The 20,077-nt window shown below is 39.0% G+C and overlaps 1 protein-coding gene and 1 long non-coding RNA gene across 3 annotated transcripts in view; one reads left to right on the forward strand and one right to left on the reverse strand.

The window, feature by feature from the left end:
• Nucleotides 1-3,130: 3,130 nt before the first annotated feature.
• LOC146767606 (uncharacterized) lies at nt 3,131-13,992 on the reverse strand. Its single transcript, XR_014955144.1, has 2 exons — nt 6,633-13,992; nt 3,131-6,512 (listed from the first exon to the last, which is right to left on the reverse strand). It is a non-coding gene; the product is annotated as an uncharacterized LOC146767606 (long non-coding RNA).
• Nucleotides 13,993-14,016: 24 nt separating this feature from the next.
• The window catches only part of PDGFC (platelet derived growth factor C), a 119,448-nt gene continuing 113,387 nt past the window's right edge, over nt 14,017-20,077 (forward strand). The window contains exon 1 of one of the 2 annotated variants that reach the window (XM_021539573.4): nt 14,017-14,642. In XM_021539573.4, coding sequence (XP_021395248.1) covers nt 14,525-14,642 — 118 coding nt within the window. In that variant the 5' untranslated portion in view covers nt 14,017-14,524. The remainder of the gene's footprint in view (nt 14,643-20,077) is intronic. The other variant, XM_085578867.1, reaches the window with a different exon arrangement.

Below are 20,077 nucleotides of genomic sequence, written 5' to 3' on the forward strand. Positions count from 1 at the left end.
TTTCTTAAGCAAAACTGGAAAGAGTAGAGTACATAGAACAGTTTCCTGAATTCCCATTCTGTTCACAAAATATGAGTCCTTTCCATACAACACAACAGAAATATCTAAAGCCTTCCCTGTTGAATAAATGTTACTGTGTAAAGGATACAAGATTAGAAGAGGGAGAAAAAAACCCAAACAACAACCAGGAACATGATTCTATGATCTGCTTGTTACAGCACTGAAAAGAGAAAACAGAATTGGAAAATCCTAGTTTGGTGTTCGTAGTTTCCACTAAACTCCAACAAGAAATATGCAAGTCTGGGTTCAGTATTCCCTCACCCACACTAAGCAATATTAGCTAGACTTAGGGAGCCAATGCTTTTTCCCTGTCATCCAATGAAACTGGGGTCTGCTACTGAACACAAACATCACTTTACAAGGTCACTTAGAGAACGTCTCTTTTGTCAAAGCCTCTCAGAGGAATAGGTGCTATTAGACCACTATCAGGTTGAAAAGGTAATTAAACCTAGATTTTCTGTTTCCTAAGTACTCAAACCACTAAGCCAGCAATGGAGGTAGTTCCCTATGGGGCAGGCACATCCTTTATGGGTGATTCAAATGGTATAAGAACACCTCCTATGTATCAGGGAAGGATCTAATATATGGAGACATAGAACCTGAAAGCTGAATAATGCAGTGCCTATTTCCTTCAGTCCTCAGCTAGAATGTACAATAGGATAATCTCATAAGTGAATGGCCAATTCATGAATCACATATAGGTCTTTATTTTGCAATTTTCCAGACATCCTTTTGGAAATTTTCCAGTAATTGGAGAGTCTTTTTATCCTCAAATACCACAGAAGATTAAGGTGATTGAGAAATCCTCTCTGCAAAGGGAGAATTTATTTTTGGAAAAGCCTTCAGATGTCAGATTTAATAAGTACATAATGTCTGATCTCCATGGTCACATTGTGATGTAACTTAAAATGACCTGGTAATCAAAGAAAGCACTATTTTTAGAACATTCATAACAGAATTGAGAATTGCAGCACTTTATTTAAATGTTCTGTCCTCTGGTGGTCTTTACAACTCAGTGTCATGGTTTAATGCCAGCCAGCCACCAGGTCTCACACAGCCCCTTGCTCACTCTCCCACCAGTGGAACTGGGGAGAGAATTAGAAGGGCAAAAGTGAGAGAACTCATGGGTTGAGATATAGAGACAGTTTAATAGGGAAAGCAGAAGTCATGGACACAAGCAGACCAAAACTAGGAATTAATTCACTGCTTCCCTCAGGCACATGTTCAGCTGTCTCCAGGAGATTAGGGCCACATCACGTGTGACGGTGACTTGAGAAGATAAATGCCATCACTCCAGATCTTCCCCTCCTTCATCTTCCCCAGCTTTATATACTGGGCATGATGCCATTTGGTCTGGAATATCCCTTTGGTCAGTCTGGGTCATGTGTCCTGGCTGAGATTTTAAATGGCATCATACGGCGTTGCTTTTCTGAGCTGAATCATGAAGATTCAGAATAATGAGAACTTATTCTAAGATACTGTTCTTGCCTTCAGCCCCTAGGGCTCCAAACAGCTCTTCCTTCCATACCTTGTTGATTTTACATTCCAGTCTTTTAATCAAGATGTTATGTTGTACCACATCATACACTCAAATTTCTATGAGGCATTTTACATCAACACTATCAACACTATTGCTTTTAGCAACATAGTGTGTATTCTTACTAAAAAATAAAAAGGCACCAAATCCTTTCTGCCATAAACAGTGTTGAATGATTTCAATTAATGGATAAAAATATAATCACCCTTAGTTCTCTAGTAATTTATCAAAGTCAAGCTAACACATTTCTTCTGACTTGGATCATTCTAACTTCTCATTCATCCCCTTTTTAAGGAACTCAAGATTTACAGATTACTTCAGACTTTAATTTGCCACAGGCCATGATGTGGCAATGATTATTTTATATCCCACTCTCATCAAGGTAGAACCATAACCACTTGTTTTTTCCAGTTTTATAAATCTCCTCTATTAGTCCAGGCTTAAGCAAAATTAACAAAAATACTGAAATTCCCTTGAGACAAATTTCTTGGGTTGGGCACCAGTCAGTAAGATTTAGATGGTTATTTTTAGTAGCTGCTGCTTACCAGCCTCCTCAGTTACTTTGAGAATAGAAAGTGTATAGTCTTCACTTTTGATGCTGTACTAACACAGACTTTTCCGTTTCTGCAGAAGCATTTATTTTTCAGCTGGTGTCAATATCAGGAGAATTTAGTAGGCTGGAAAATAAGTATTCTAAAGCATAACTTAGGTGTTGTTAAAGTAAACTTACAATCAAACAGAGATTCTAAAATCCCATTAACAAGAGTATCATGTAGGAAAGCCTAAATTAGAGCCAAGAAAGCCACACAAAATACCAGATGCATCCTATGAGCACAATGGTCCCAGTGCAGGAATGGTTTCCATCTCAAGCAAAGTGTTGAGTTGGCCCAAGTCTGTTTTCCTCAGAATTTTAGATATAATATCTTAGCATAATGCTTCAAAATGTTGTGTTGATTAAGCTTGTTGCAGATAAGCTGTTACCTGCCCACACAGTGCTGCCATATACCAGAGGGGCCTGTGGACTGCCCCACAATGGTGCTGTCAAACTGAGGATCCAGACAAACCTGTCATGGGAGGAACAAGATTAGGCTGGATTTCAACTGAGCTGGGCCAGATGAAAAAGCTCTAGGTATTTGAGAGGACTGATACCTCCTGAAGGTAGAATGCAGCACTGCAAAAATGCGCAAACTGACATTCAAAAAGTAGCAGGATCATGCTAGCACAACTTCGCATGCAAATTGGTTAGACCTTACTTAATCCCCATAGTGATTTCTCTGTAGTGAAATTTTCCATTCTGCTTTCATTTTTTGTAGCTGTTTCAGCAGTTCCAATTGAATAAATGTCAGATGTACTTAGTGATTCTTATACTTTATTCCCTTTGCTTTCTGTCCCTGATGTACTAGAGATGAGTGATGAATGACTACAGAAAAGGGAATGTGTTGCTGGAAGGCTTTGGTTTTTTTGTTTTTATTTTTTCCTTCTGGATATTGTAATCTGCTATACAGTAAAATGCACAAGTTCACATCTGCAAAGTGAGGCATGAATGTTTATTTTATACACTGGATACTTGACAGATTCTTAAACTCATTAATTTCCAAAATATTGTATAGTTTATTATAATGTTTATTTTCCTTTTATAGTGTTTTACAAGTTAGAACCTGATTTAATAACCTTGAGAACCAAAATGGTATTATTTAGCAGCTGTAAACATTGTTCTATGGGCAGATTTACCTAAAATAACTCATAATATTGCCCTAAGCTATTAATGCACTTGGTCCTGCATGAAAAAAAATCACTCAGTATAAGATAAAGAACTACAAATCAAAGCTAACAACCTTGGAAAAAGAAATGGAACAGGAATGCAAAAAGCATTTAGAGTTGTCCACTGTCTCAACATGTAGCAGCTATTCTTAATGCCATAATATTCATATAAGATTTAACTGATATGACAAATCTGACTTCCATCTGATAACTGCATTAGCAGTTTTGAATTAGTCTGTGCAATGAATAACATTCTTTTCATCTATTCAATTAGCATTAATTTCTCTAAGTTACCTAAAGCCATATATTAGTCTTAACTAAAACTGCAGATATTAAAAGTACATTTACAATAGCTTGGTATTTGTGAGTACAAGGATATTTGTCTGCCCCTAGCTTGCAGGGTGAAGGGGCATGATGACTGAATGATCACCTTTCAGTGGCTAGAGTAGTCCCAGTTTGATTGAATGATCCTCACAAACAGCTTTCCAGGAAATTGCTGGAAGAATAAATATGGTCCATATTTATAATGTCCTTAAAATAATAACTAGCCTCCACCACGAAACCAACACTGATTTATCTGTCCACAAGTAAAATTCTGCTGTATTACAATAGAAGAAAAAAGGACAGTCTATTGGCCATCATCTGCTGTCTTTGCCAAAGTAGAATTCCTTCTCCTTTCACAAGATATTCAACAGGCACAAGAAAGCTATTACCATAATCACTTGATAAAACTTACTGCACACAAAAATTTTCTGCTTGAAATATACACCATAACAACTAATTTTATGGGACAAAATATTTTTGTAGGTAGCAATAAGTACACAAGCACTTAATAATAGAATGGGTGGAAAATAATAGATATGCCAGAGTCCTGAAAACTAAGGAGAGAAATACAAACTGGGCAATCAAAGAGGTAATAACTCAGCTTTACCAACTCTCAGTGATCACTTTGCTTTAGTATGACTTAGCTGGGCAAGACCAGGTGTGGCACTGAAAATAGAGCTTTCATTATTTCCTGCATCAAAAAAAGATCAAAATCCATTCATCAGGCTGTAAACAGGACAGCTGAATTGAATGCAGGGAACCCACTATTGAACTATCTTTCTCATTAATTTCCAATTACATGAGGGACTGAGCACTCTTTCTTAGCTTTGTTTTTTATTTTTTAATGAATATAATGGAATTAACATTACTCAGTTCAGTGGTTCACAGGATTGAGCAGAAATGTGTTGAATTACAAAGGATCAAGTCATATTTGCTTTATTCAGGCGTGAACAGGCTCACTCTTTCTATGTGTGTGACGGGACTCCTCGTGCAGAAGAGTTTTTAGTCTCTCATTCAGTAGTGTAGTGGGTGAGGACTAGGAATCTGGTCCTACAAATCCATTTAGATCAGGAGTCCTTGTGTAAATTAAGAACTATAATATCAAAATTTGTTTACTCTTTCAAAATAAATCCTTGTCATAATTTTTGCATTTATTAAGAACTTCTTCAACTCCACCTCTATTCACCCTATTCATTCTGAGCATTGCTGATGTGCTTTCTGAAGGAAGTCATGATCCTAGGAGGTACTGAGTTCCACCCAAAAAGATACTGAAAACCTCAGCATCTTCAGCTCCTCTCTCTCCTTTAGCCCATGTTAAATTCTGGGCTATTGACAGTAACCAGAATGCTGAAGGAGCACTAGGGAATGACAATATCACTGTTTATGTCCACAAATCTGCTCTAAATACCTAACTAGACACATAGTCTAAAGAGAAAAGAGTATTTTTTATAAATTTCAACATTAATGGAGTAGTATTCTTTTCAAAATGGATTGTGACAAGGCACAACATACAACAGTGTTAGAAACATAATATGAAATATGTAGCTCAAAGACCTACTGTCAACCTAAACATATTTTATGGGATGATCTGTGATCAACATGGCTGTGAAGCTGAAGTTCTCATTTTTTATGGTGCTATGGGAATGAGAGACTGATGCTAGTGTGTGATCAATAGAGAAAAATGTTGGCAATACTGTGGAATATTGTGCATTCTTAACTGGATGACATGAACTCCAGTGAATCGTTGTGGGATAGCTTTGAAAAATTACTGGAAAAAGCTTTAAAATTATTTTCCTTTGTAGTGTATTTCCATTCAGTGAATTGGCAAGGAAATAACAATGAGAATATATTGCTATGAATAATGAATCATTTGTATATTCTTCATACTCTTGTCCAGCTGGCAGCCCAGTTGCTGTAGAATTACCTGGATTTCCAGATACAAAAAACAATGTATGATTTGAAATAATGAAACTAAAGTAGGCTTACCTCTGTGTTTTTTTTCTGTATAGCTAAGTGATAATTTAACTGCTCTTCAGTATCTCAGATTATTCTAATATATTTATAATATGCAGAAATTCTACCTCTATTTATGTAGGAAGGGGCAGAAAAAAAACCAGTAGAATTAAGCTGCTCAGCCCTTACCAATAACCTTTTATCTTATGGAAAAAGAAATTGTAGAATCTATGTCTGCTTTTAAAATATATTATTGAATGAAGGGGTTAAATGAAATATTTTTTTAAAAATCTGAAAATATAAAGACTGTTGCTTTTTACTAAAGTGACCTGATATTTTAAAAGACTCTTACTATTTCTGACTTTGGAAAACTACATGGGATTAAAGCCCTCATATTCCATTTTGAACTTATTTCTGCCAAAATAACTTAGATAGTTCTGTGAATTAAGCAACTGATGAGAAACTCAGAGTTTGTGATTTTGTACATCCTCCATGTTAAAGCTTTTTTAAAAATTTCTGATGAGTTAATGTTTTAGTAAGTAATATCAACTACTTTGAACATGAGCCTGATGGGTTTTTTTTTTTGTTTGTTTGTTTTTTTTTAATAAATTAATAAATTTTAAGAAACTTGGAAAATTAAACTTTGCCTCTGATCTGTACATTCTTAAATATTAGAGATAGTTCCTTGGAAGCTCTTCCTCTCTTCTCTGGAAAAGCCCCAGATGGCCTAAATAACATTTTAGTGTGCTTCTGTGGATGATGCCAAGCCTGGATTCAGGTGAATTGATAGAACACATTCTCTCCAGTTGACTCTACAGCATGGAACAGGGAAGCTGATCAGAGGCAGAGATACTCCATCAATAAGGAGATGTATGTACTGTAAGTTAAAATAAGAGGGATCTCAGAAAGTTATCATGAGAGTTTGGGAAGACAGAATAGCAGGTAATTTACAATGGAGTTTAGTTTTGAGAAGAAAAGCACCTGAGACATTTCTTACCACTGATTATCATCTCATAGCTGTCTTGCAGAATTAGGACTTTCTCATGGACGCATATTGAACAATCTTCTCCAACATATCTGTGGTGTGGGTGCTGGGTCTGCAGCGCCAATTGATTCACTCCACTAGCCCAAGCTGAACGAATCAATGCAACGAAGGCCTGAGTAAAGGTGTGGAAAAGTCATTCTGTGAGATGAAAATAGGGATAAAAATGTTTGCTGTGGTAAGCAAATCTGGCCTGGAGATTGGCAGGAAATAAAACAGGGCACACTACAAAGAGGAAACAAATATGAGCGCTAAGGAGTATTGGTGGACCAGCTATGAAGGAAAGCAGGTGGATTAAGAAAGACTGGACTTAAATTGAGAGTGGAAAAATAAGATTAGAAGGACAAGACTTTCATTAAATAATGAGTGCAGTAGAATTAGGAATAAATTAATTGAGAAGGATGAAAGGAAGGAGGTGATAGAGAGGAAGACAACGGAGGAGACAGGGAAACGACAAGTGAGAGGAAATGTAAAGCGGCAAATCAGGGTTTGGGAAGACAGACACTCCATGTGTAGCAGAAATTTTGCTCCGGTGCCTCATCATTCCTAAGTGGTTGTTCCAGGTATTCAGTTCACCTTTACTCCTCTACTCCTTTTAGATTCCTGATGTTCCCTAACCTAAGGACTTGTTTTCCATATCCTCTTAGGTGGATCTCATTAACCAATTAAACTGTAACCTCAGTACAGCCTTCAAACAATGCTGTTTGGAAGCTAATGTCATCAATGCAATTCCTGTTCTCTTCAGCTGAATCAGTGACTAAATGAAGGCTCATAGCTATGTAATTGTCTCAGCATTAGTCCTGCTCTGTCAGGACTGAAGCACCAGAAGACTAAAGCTGAAGTGCAACACCTATACAAAAAAATCTGGTTCAATTAAACATGTTCAACAACCAAAATTCTTAGTATCAATACTATTCTAAATGTTATAAACATAAAATTCCTTCAGCATAGAGTAAATCAAGACAAGTTATTTTTCTGCTTCAAACTCAATAGATATAAATATTCCATTCAAATAAATGTGTCAGATCTTAGTATAGCTATTTGATACACAATCTGCATTCAGGCTGTTAAGTTCTAGATAAATTGCAAGTATTGGTAGCAAAATTATGCTGCTGTGCCACAAATACTCTCAGCTGAGTTTCATTTCTCTGAAGAGCAGTTTCAAAGCCATTGAATATTTAAATATAAATAGCTTAGAATTATTTCAGTATATAAAAAAATATTGTAATGCTATAAGTGGGTTTTATTAGTGTTTGAAATAATCAGTTTATACATGTTTTGAATAATACAGTTTACCCTTAATTTTACTGAATCTGGATATAGTAATGTGACTTTAAAACTACATGGCACATACTATTTTTTCAAATAGCAGTGGTTAGTAATGATTAGGAATACTAACCAGAATTTGTATTCTGATTGCATATCTGTGTCTTGCAATGCTCAGTGAAAGGAAGACAGGCAGGAAGACCAATAGTTATGCAGAATTCAATAGCTGACACAGCTCTAAAGAGATTTGCCATCTTCAGTATTGATCTTGACAGGATTTCATGTGCGCTGATTGAACCAAAGATGTTAGTGATCAGTAAGTGATGTCATCTGATTGAAAAGGAGCCAAAAAGCTTACTTCTGACACAAATAACCAGTCATCATACACATAGACATAAATAGTCATTCATGAGTACCTGAGCAAGCCTTTTGTCTGGGCACTTACTCAAGTCCTTATCCACTTGCTCAAGCTTGTGCCTAAGAGCACATGCCATCTGAATACTGAGGTGCATCTGAACAGGGGTGTGAAATGACAGGAGCTTCTACTCTGAAAGCATACAGAATAAAGTGAATGCTTTGAGAGTGACACCTTGGCCCCAGAACACTCCTGCACATCCCATGGGGAAACACTGACTTTCAGACTGGCAACTGCCACCCTTTCAGGCTGGGTTTAGTCCACACTGAAGTTCAGCAAACATGAAGCAAAAGTGACCTCCACATCCCACATTTTACATGCTGACTTTGGAAGCCCATCAAGACCTAAATGAGCTAGCAGGTGCCAGAAGTGGGTAGTGTTCTTTTACACAGTTTGGGAGACCTCTAGTGGGACTCCTTCTTTGTCTCCTGGTGTAGCTCCCACAGCCTACGTAAAGCAAAGTTGTGCTGTAACTTGGACTATATGTATGCAATTGACTGAATCATTGGAATGCTTATATGTGACTGCTCTAAAACAATGCTTATAAGTGGAAACCACACAAAAGTACAATAAGAACTTTGATCTCAAATGTTTGAGACATTTTGAAAAATTATTAAGCTATGCACTATTAAGCAGAACAACACTGATATGCTTAGAAATATGTTTTCAAAGGCTTATTTGTAGGTGTATTTTTAACATCCAAGTCTCATTTTATGATTTGCAAAATAGAAATGGCATCTTTTATTTAGAGATGGAATTTAAGTGATCAAACTACTTCCTTTTCCTCTGTTTATGTCTGAGCAGTCCACACCACACAAGCATAAATAGAATTTAAGCCTCTTTGGACTTCATATTTTTCTTTATTATATTTTTGAGTGCAGCATGGAAATGGGACAACAAATCTTCAGCTCATTTACAAATTCAGTAGGAAGAGACAATAAGACTAAAATTTATCATTATCTTATTTACAGAAGTACTTTCTAACACAGGAATGATGTTCTATTCAATTCCATACACAGCCTTTGCACTTCAGATGAATAAGTTTAAAAGGGGCATGTTTATTTGTACAAATGCCTCTTTTCCAATTGCTCAGTGATCATAATAGTAGAAAATTTTATTATTGCTTTTCTAAAAGGCAATCACTGTTTGTAATGCAATTTCTGTTTTCATATTTATCACTCATCCATAAAAATATTTTAACAAAACATATTATTTAATAACTAACTTAATAATTAAAAATAATTCCATATTATGAACATAAGCATTTAAAGCTGAGCCCTTTTATACCAGTAATTCATGTGTAACTACGCTGAAATCAGAAGCACTTGGCACAAAAGTGGACACTTGCCTATGTGTCTGGATGAGCAGATATTTATTAGTTTTAAATTATATTCTAAATTTTGCAAAATACTGTTTTGCCTTTATTATGAACTTACAAGGATTATACAAGTACATTTGGAATATATGGGAATATAAAAGTACATATGTATTAATTAATTTTTCCCTATTTTTATTAAGGAATGAAACAAACTTTGGAGAGCAAAGTGAATCAATCCATCTTCTTTTCCCAACAGTGGGTTGTAGTCTTCCAAAGGTACATACATGTTTAGCTCTGACTCTTGTGAGACATGAATTTGATAGAAGCTACTGCATTTCCAGAATTATATATCTCCAGAAGCATTTTCCTTAAGTTCATCATGCCTAATAATGGGTTTATATCTCAGCCTTTTGCTATTTTCCTCCCAAACACTATTTCTTATCCTATTCCTGACATAAGCATTTCTCACATGAGAAATGCTTATGTCATTGCAAACCTTTTGGAGGGAAAAAAAGTCTTTTTGAAACAGCATATTAGGAAAAGGAAATAGCACACTTCCTCACAGAACTTACTTGGGATATTTAGAGCTCCCTAAAATCAGTCTATAACTCTTGGCATCAGCTCAAACCACAAAGGGCAGTCTGTGAGCATCGATGCACCTTGCCAGCTCCAGCCCACTTGCAAAAGTGATGGGGAACCTTTCTTGCAAAGTGGTGAAGGGACAAGGTGTGGAGCACGTGTAACTGTCCTCCTCTGTGTGCACTGTGACCATTTGGTGTGGGGAAATCTATTTGCTAATGTAAGGGAAGGTTTTGAAGATTGTGTGATAAATGCATGTTTTAATGGTAACCCTTTCAGTTAATAATAATCACAGAGAATGCCTTTTCATTTCAAGGATATTTATAGTTCAGAAAGGCAATAGAGCGTCACATTAAGTCTGATATCCTAACAGGCCAAATTTCTGTTGCCTTCTATGGTGGCTAAGTCTCAACACAATAAATTCCTGTGGGATAATCCAGATAGTTCAAATTTTATTCTAGTAAAAGAAATACACTTTTAAACATAGTTCTCAATAAGGATCATAAAAAACAGGGTCATAAAACAATCTGAAAATATGTAAAATCAGTGAGGCTATTCTACAGAGCAAAGTTGGCATCTCAGAATATCGCAATTTACAGAGAAACATCTGTTGCAATATTTAAGTTGAAAAATACTTGAGGCACACTTTATAGACTACATTACAAAACATTTGGGGAAAAAAGTCTTTGAAAGTCTACAGTGTTGACTAAATAATTGTGAGACGAGTTATGGTGAGGTGACTTAAATAAAGACAAAAACTGAAGTGCAATTCTAATAATGCAGAAAACTTAGGAACATAAAGCTCTATGTAGTTAAAATTATTTATAATATATGTAGAAAAAAATGCTATCTAGAGAAATTTTTACTGGGCATTGAGTCACCAGAGCTCTTAGCTGCATTGGTGCTGTGGTCTGCTGTGAAATTCAGTATGGGATGCAATATGCACTAGCAGGAATTATCTGAACTACACATACATTAGTTTGTCATAATTACCTAGATGTTTACTTTTTTTAATGCCAATATACTTCCATGGGTTATTATATGAGTAGATCGTATAAAAATTTAAAGGTATGAACATCAGATACTATATACAATGAAACATTCTATTTTCATTCACTATTTAATGTTAGATTAGGCCTTCACTTGGAATGTCATGTTCTGTTTGTCCCACCCCAAATAAAACAACAAAAACAGATGGCACTTGAGAAACTTTAGAAGTACAGAAGTGTTCATGTGAAAACCATAGTAAAAATGCCAAGTGGGAAAGGATGTGATACAGCTGTAACGCAGAGGATGAAGAGGTTAAAGGAGGCAAACATAAATTATTTCTTTTTAAAACTCAAGCACATACATATACCTGAGGAAACCAGAGAGCAACATTAAAAATAAACAGCTGGTGATAAATGCTTCGGATGAATTTCAGAGAAAAGTGGACACATTTAAGGACAGAGATTATCTCATATGATATTTTGGGTGGAATTTGCAATGAAAGAGTTTTTTAGAGAAGTAAAGTCTCAATGATCAAAAATATACCCTGACCTTTAATTACAGGAGGTTTAGAATGGAAGGTTCCACCCTAGGCAGCGTTATTCCATATTCATCCACTATGCGGGTTCTTGCATTTTCCTTTGAAAAGTCTGACCACAGAATTGTGGAATCATTTAGGTTAGAAAAGACCTAAATGACCAAGTACAACCACAAACCCAGCACTGCCAAGTCCACCACTAAACCATGTTCCTATGTGACATATCTAGATAGCTTTTAAACACCTCCAGGAATCATGATCACCACTTCCCCAGGTAGCTTGTTCCAATGCTTCAAAACCCTTCCTGTGAAGAGATTTTGCCTAATATCCAATCTAAATCTCCCCTGACCTAACTTGATGCTGTTTCATCTTGTCCTGTTGCTTATTACTTGGGAGAAGAGACCAATGCCTACCTTGTTACAGCCTCCTTTTCAGGCAGCTGAAGAGAGCAATACTCTTTACCCCAAGCCTCCTGTTTAGGCTAGAACGACCCTACATCCGCTCCTCATCAGAGCTGTGTGCCAGATCCTTCACCTGCTCCACCACCCTTCTCTGGGCATGTTCCAGCACCTCCAGATGAAACCCTGCTCTGATGCAGCCTAGATTTTTCAATGGATAGTTTATTTTTTATGTACATAGCATAAGACATTAGGTCCATGTTTTCCAGAGTGAACTTGCCATCAGTACTGCAAAGTACAAAGACTCCCACAAAATCCTCAGGCAATGAAGGTTAAGCTACAGTAATACTTCATTTATTTGATTTAAAAAAACTCGAAAACACTGCTTGAGTAGGAGACCTAGAAAGTTGTACATGTTATTTTTATTTCCGTTAAAAAATAACAATGGTGAAGCAAAAAAAATTATAAGGATAACAATAATAAAAGTTATTATTGTTTATTGTATTATTATTGTACTGCTTTGTGCAGTACATTTCTGTCTTCATGCTCTGTAAGTTAAGGGTTGCTATTTACGGTATGCTCCAAGTCTGCTTTTCAGAAGACAGCCCAGCTTGGCTGGACAGCTTTCAGTTGCTACTGGAAATATGTCACTTATTAGGAACAGAGGGGTTGTTTATCACTGTCTCAAGGGTTACTTTGGCTGAGGCAAAGAATCAGCTCAGTTATATAATGGAAAGAGCTGGGTCAAAGGATAAGAAATTTATGTAGTGTGTGCTTGAGATTCTGGCAATGCAGATTCAGTTTCTCTTTTATCTGTTTGCACATATCATGGTTTATAGGCCCCCCAAAAATATATATGGCTGTATGGGTCTCCCATCCATCCCCAAAACAACCATAGACCTATGGGGGCTGAAGTCAAAAATTTAAGAAACCCTCCCAAAACTTCTCAATCAAGACAAAGAGATTTGTCTTAATTGCTTCTTTTGCCTTCCTGGTATCCAGTTAGCGTTCGGTGTTGTTACCCAGACCCACCACATAGTCACAGTTTCAGTTCTGTAGCAAACTAGAAATGCCATCTCTAGCAAACATGCATATGGTTGCTGAACATCATCAGTCCTTTTAGTCCTCACCAGCATTAACAGGGGAATACTCCCTGACATAATCTCAGTTCTGGTTTCTGGTGAAACAGCAAAAAGGAACCCAATCCTGTCTGCTTTACTTCACCAAGTACCACAAGGCATTGCAACAAGCCAGGGACAGTTACAAAGAGTAGAACCTATGTTTCCATCTGCTTACATAATTGTTAGATGTCCCAGTTCAGAGTAATCAAAACAAATTCTGGTACAAAAAATCCCAAACAAACCCAAACAAGCAAAGAAAAATAAAGTATTCAGAGATTTTTTTAAAGCTTCCTCTCAGTATTTTAGTTCCCACTACCAAGGGCATCCTTTAGACAAAATGTTTAACCAAGCACCAAGTTTTCAAGCACAAACCCAACTACCATAATAACAGCCCAGTAAACAAATACGGGTAAGTCAGCCTCTCGCCCTAATTGCCGAACACACAAACCGACTCCGCACCGCGGTGACCTCGGGTCCTCCCCGGGGGCCGGCGGAGGAGCCCCCTTCGCGGGGCACACGGTGCTGGGGGAGCCCCCCGGTTGCCTTGCCAGCACCTGTTGCGCCGCCACTTGGCCGCTGGAGAGGGGCAGCGGCGGGGGCCGCCCGCCAGCCTCCTTCTTCCCACCGACAACTTCCCGGGGCGTAAACGGCCGCGCCAGGTGCCGCCCTCGCCGTGATGGGACGGCGGGCGCGGAGGGCGGGGGGAGCCGGCAGGCACGGCCCGGGCTGGCAGCGCGGCGGCCGAGCTGCGGGCGAGGGGAGCGCTGGTGTGCGAGCGCGGGCTGCCCGCCCCCCGCCCGCCCCCGCTGCCGCTGACAGGTGCGCGCTGCTCCGCGGCAGCCCCGCACCGGCCCCGGCCGCTCCGACCCCCGCCCGCCACGGCCACGGATTGTTTAGTCCTTGGGAAGCTGGTCTGGGTCCAGATTTTCCTTTGATCCTTTCTTCTTCTTCTTTTTCTTTTTTTTCTTTTTAAGAGAGAGAGGGAAAAAAAAAAAAAAAAAAAAGCCAAAGGAAAACAAAACCTGGAGACACAGAAGAGGGCTAGGAAAAAGTTTTGGATGGGATTATGTGGAAACTACCCTGCAATTCTCCGCTGCCAGAGCAGGCTCAGTGCTGCCTTCTCCCCAGCGGCGCAGCCCGCGCCGGGCGCTGCTGAGAGACGCCCGGGCCTCGGTGCCGCGCCGCCAGTGCCTGCTGTGCCGGAGCCCCTCGCCCCGCCGGCCCAATGCTCCTCCTCGGGCTGCTCCTGCTGACATCTGCCCTGGCCGGCCGGAGGCAGGGGGCCGTCGCCGAATCCGATCTCAGCAGCAAGTTCGCCTTCTCCGGCGCCAAGGAGCAGAACGGTAAGGAGCCGCAGCGCCCGCCGCTGCGCAGCCCGGGGCAGGGCGGGGGCGGGCGCCCGGCCGGCGCGGAGCGGAGCGGAGTTCTCCTGCCGGCTCCTCTGCTGCCGGCTCCTCTGCTGCCGGCTCCTCTGCTGCCGGCTCCTCTCCTGCCGGCTCCTCTCCTGCCGGCTCCTCTCCTGCCGGCTCCTCTCCTGCGGCCGCGGCGCGGGAGCGCGGCCCCGGGGCGGTGGGCGCGGGGGCAGCGCGGCTCTGCCGCCGGCTCCGGGTAAAAGGGCAGCCAGCGGTCCGGCAGCCGCGGGGGGAGCCCGGCGTTTCCCTCTTCTGCGCTACTTGAGGTGCAAAAAAAACCGTGTCCCCTTCCCGAACACCGCCTCGCCCTGCTAAGAAACCGAGCAAACTGAAAACCAGCAACCTAAACCCAACAACGAACCGCGCACCTTTGTACCCTAAATGCTTGGCTCTCGGGGGGTGGGTTTTTGTGTCTGTGCATGAATGAGTGGTGTTTTGTACGGGCTGGAAACGAGCTAATCCTGCATAGGAAATGAGAATTACTTTCAACTTTCAAGTGTACCTGAAATGTTTAGAAAACTCTCAAATGCAAGTTCCCCTGGGCTGGGGCTGCGCAGAGCTGGAGAAAGACTCCTTTCATACAGCAAGGGCAGCTTCGGGGTGTGTAATTTGCTTAGCCTCTGAACTCCATATGATTTACATTATTCAGATTTTTAAGCGCCTTTCCTCTTGATCTGCTATTATGAAGTAATTTTAAAGAATACTTTGCAAACTGTAATGTTATATACTGCATGAAACCACACTTACTGTAGAATATCCAAAATTAAGGCTGTTTTCATACATTCGTGGAAACCCTGGTGTTTAACGTACGGGGTGGGGGGCGGGGGGGTGTGTCTGAAAAATTTAGTACTTAGCATGTCAGCTAGAACAAGCTTTCTCCCTGGGCACAAACCAACACAAAAGGCCAAGCTGGGAGCTCTCAAAACTCTCTGAACTGTAATGAAATAAAGCAGAAACGCAGATTCAAGGCTAATTCAATTCTCTCGACTTTGAACTTGGGACTCCCCTAATAAAAGTATTCTATGTCATATCTTCTAATAGAAAGCAAAGTTTCAGAGACCTCTGCGAGTGTTCTTTGAGTGGGTAGAATATGCAGTGCACTAACAAATTTAAAAGGGGGAGATTAATACTGCTGTGGCCTGTTAATGTGATGATATATGGCACCTGCAGACTGCCGGAGCTGCTGATCAAAGAGCAGCATGGGGATCAATCTCTAATCAGAGCAACTGTGAAGGGCCAGGGGAAAGTGATCAAAAGACTTAGAGACCAGGCTGTTCTGACAGGAAACCAATCAGACTTTGTACACAGTGCAGGAAATTATCTGCTCTGTGTGAGAAATCACTCACTTTCTACCCCTTCCTATCTACCTGGTGTTTAGAGGCTTTAGGGCACCAGTTTGTGACAAAATGGGCTTGGCAATTATATACTGATGTCTTGTGCTGTTATGCTGCCTTGTCTTAAATTTGCATGGTGTACATATGGAGCTTATCAACACACAGAGTATTGTCATTGCTTTGCTTTAGCTTTGTCAGGACTGGAAAGAAACCTGCTATGCTGTCAGTCTCCTCTAAAAGGCTTGTTCCAGGACTCCAGGATAATACAGCTGGGCCCTGAAAGGCCTCCAGGGTGCAACAATGGGTGCACAACAGTGTAAAAGGTAGATCATAAAGCAGAGAAGCAAAACTGGTGTAAATAGGTGTAAATATATGTGACAGTGCAAACTAGATTCTGTTCACATATATCAGAAATACAGTGGCCTTAGGTCAGGCTTCAACTGGTTTGCAACTAAATTTGGCATGCTCTAAGATACATTCACTACATCTTAGGACAAATGCAAAGACAGGAGAAATTTTATTAAAAGAAAAAAAACAGTGTCCTGAAACTGTATTACATGGTAGTTTATACTCAGAATAGTCCAGGTTCCTCTTGTAGCTTACTTTAAGTTTGCTTTGTAGTTGTTGAATTGCAAAACTTACTTAAAAAAATTAGCACAAGTTTACGTTTAGCTAAGTACCAACCTCTGACTTTTCTTAACTGATTTTAATTATTTGGGGGATCAGTAACACTAGTTGAACCAGTTCTTACTTGATTTAATTAGAGTGATTTTTACACTCTGCTGCAATCTAAAGATTGTATAGCTTTTAGCTAGAGGCAGGTTAAAACTCCCTGGAGTATGAGAATGAGATATTGTTGTTCATGTGCCAAATAATCTCTGGTCAGGAGAGAGGGAGATTTTTTTTACTCATGCACTCTACAAATAAAAGCTCTGTCCTCAACATGTAAAACTGCTAAGTGGCCAAGAAGTTTTGCAGTAGAATGGATTTCAGTGTTGCTCAGCTGTACACATGGGTGCTATAGCTATTTCTTCAAGGAGATGCTGAGGATGCCTGTGACCAGTTATTAATTCAATGGGACTACTTGTGTTTCAAAGGATAAAGCATGTGCTTAAGGATTAACTAATATTTACTTATTTAATAGCTGAATTATATTAACTTCAAAATTACAATTTGACTCATTTGCTAATTGTTTGCAGAAGAAGATATCTTGGTTTTTCTGCATAGTGAATATTATTTTGGGTGGAAATTTCCTAGTGTAAATATTTTTTTTGCAATTGTAAATTAAATATTTTAGAACACAGTGTTTTTCTGGGACCTCCTGGAAATTCACTGTGTTGGTTGTTGTGGGGCCAGTGTAGCTCCATTTGAAACCGCTGAAAACTACCTCCATATTTTTATTTGCCTGCCCTCTCTTATAGTGTGGTTTTCTTTTAACAGGTTTTATTTGTAACTCTGACAGCAAAGGGTTTTATGTGATTTCTGTAAAAAAAAATCCTATTTATGTTTAATGTTTTTATTTTATTCCACTGAGTAAATAATCATCTGGAGGATCAAAGAAATTTATGCAACAGTTTTCTGGAAAGTAAAACAGTAGTAAATGGTGCATGTAGTGAGGGCTCCCGTTTATCTGGGTGGATTTAATTTCTACAATTCTTTGTCAGATTATGCTTTGAAGGGTATTTCATACTTAGGTTGCTTTATCATTTCTCTTATGGCCCTTAAATGTATTTACTACAATTTTTCCATATTGAAGCAAAGAGTCAAGAAAACTTCAATGCTCAGTTTCTTTTAAATCACAAAACTGATTGTCTTATATTGAATTTGATTAATTGGATGGTTTACTTCTTTCTTCATTTCTATCTACTTTTGACTGCTGTTTTTGATGTAGTATCTTCATGGTGTTTCTGTAGCTTCAGAAATGTCTGAGGGGGATTTGTAGGTTGAGTAGGGGGCATTGGTAGGTTGAGTACTGCAAATGACTTAATTCTAGTGACTTTGTTAGTCTTGAGTGCACCTGTTTATGTGATGTTAGCTTAATCTGGATTTGATTACAACATGAGATGGCAGGAGAATCTAAGACCTGTTTTCTTGGATGCCTGAGAACAAGATGCAATAAATGCTTAAGGTGATTTTGCTAAGCTATCAGCTGTTTTCTATGAGAAATATGAGTGTATCTATAGAAACATGAAAAACTACTGTTGGATGCCATAAGCAATGATGTGTACAGCATGGTGTGTACATTTCAAGTGTAGTAGTGAATGGCTTCAGAAGGCCAAGAACCTGAGGTTAGTTAGAAACTCACCAGGACTGATTTTCCTGCAGTCATTTTCAAGTATGAATGAACTGCAGTAAATAGAGTTGCTGAAGTAAATCTTAGAAAACTGAAGTGCTTACTTGATTTATGTCAAGTCTGCAGCACAGTTAATATGCCTGTCATGATCTGTCTTTTCACAGATCTCAAAAGGAATTAGGCTAGTTTTCTCCTTTCTTCACAGGAATGGAAACTCCTAATAATAAGTTTCATTAACTGAACACTTCATAATCTGTTTCTTAAATCTTCTGACATGGGAAAGATTTATGTAGCTTAAAAAACCCAAACTGAAAATATGTCCTTGAGACAGAGTTTGAAACTTGCATATTTTAGGCCATCCTTAGGAAAAGCTGGTGGATGCAGCTGGAACTGAGTGAGTAGCTGAAGTGGCAGAGTATGTTTCTTGAGGTGATGAGAATCACCATGCCCACTCTGAACCACACAGAGGATCCCCTGATTTGTGCACATCCAAAAAGAGCTCCCAGTTAATTCAGGGAGCGGGACAGCATCACAAAAAAGGGTTTCTGATTAAGTTCCTTTAACTTGGGCTGAACATCAGGAGAAAGTGTGATTATCCAAGTGATGCAGCACATTGAATCCTTACAGACAGGAATGTCAGTGCTTTTGCTTGAAAGCAGAAAAAAGAAAATTGACTACAAAATTCTCTCTTATAACTGAAGATACTTTGTCATGGTGTAATGCTACTTCCACTGGCTCATGTTGAATTGAAGAGTGCCAGGACTGCTGGGTAGCAAAAATTGTCTTAGTTTTGAGAAGATAAGAAGTTTTGAGAAGATAAGAATAATATTTGAGCTGTGTCATCTAAATGGGAAACTTGATGGCTATGCAATTTTTTTTTTTCAAGTCAAATCTATTTCTGTCTGGTCCAAGGCTTGTTTTGAAATGTTTTAAAGCTGTTTTCCTGGAAAGTAATGAGTTACAGCACATCCTCTTTTGACTTTAAGCAGAAGATTGTGACAAATTAGAGAAGCTGTTCAATGCAACAACAAATTGCAGAGGAAGAAAGTTTTTAAATTGGATTTTTTTGTGTTTGTAGTTGACTTCTGGTATGTTGTTTGCCATTCAGCAGAGTGATGCTTGGGACTTCTCCTTAGTCCTGTTGCTTCTCTCAGTTTATTCTATTAGGTAAAATAAGGGTTTTAAAAGCAGACTTTTTATTCCTTGTCTCAAATATGTAGCCATTCCAACCTGTCCATGTATTTTTTTAGGGTTGAAATAGAATTTAGTGTAAAATGGAGTCTTGAATGGAATTTAGTGTAAAATCTTACTTTTGCATTAATTGGTTCCTGTTAAGTGTGCAGATTGGACTTCAAAGCTTTGCTATATTGTTTGGGGGGTTTTTAGTTTATCTGTCAGTCAGATAGAGTTTTATAATGGAGAAGAAACATGAGGCATACCTTGAGTCAGGGACAGCTATGTTGCCAAAGAGCTTATGTTCAACTTTGTCTTCCCATAAACATAATGTCTCTTATATCTTATAGTTTTTTCCAGACCCTTTGAGCCTTAATTATTACATATTAACATGTAATAGCAAAGTACTGGTTTACATCATACAGCAGTGGTTGAGAGTTATAGCAGTGGTTTTGGGGGTTTCTGTCTCTGTTGGGTGGTTGCTGCTTTTGGTTTTTGCTATGTCTGGCAGTTCCTGGTTACTAGAAAGAGGATGTGCTGAGCAAGCCCACTTCCTTTATTGGGAA

This window comes from Lonchura striata, chromosome 4 (genome assembly GCF_050655825.1).
Source record: "Lonchura striata isolate lonStrDom1 chromosome 4, ASM5065582v1, whole genome shotgun sequence".
Taxonomy (NCBI): Eukaryota; Metazoa; Chordata; class Aves; order Passeriformes; family Estrildidae; genus Lonchura; species Lonchura striata.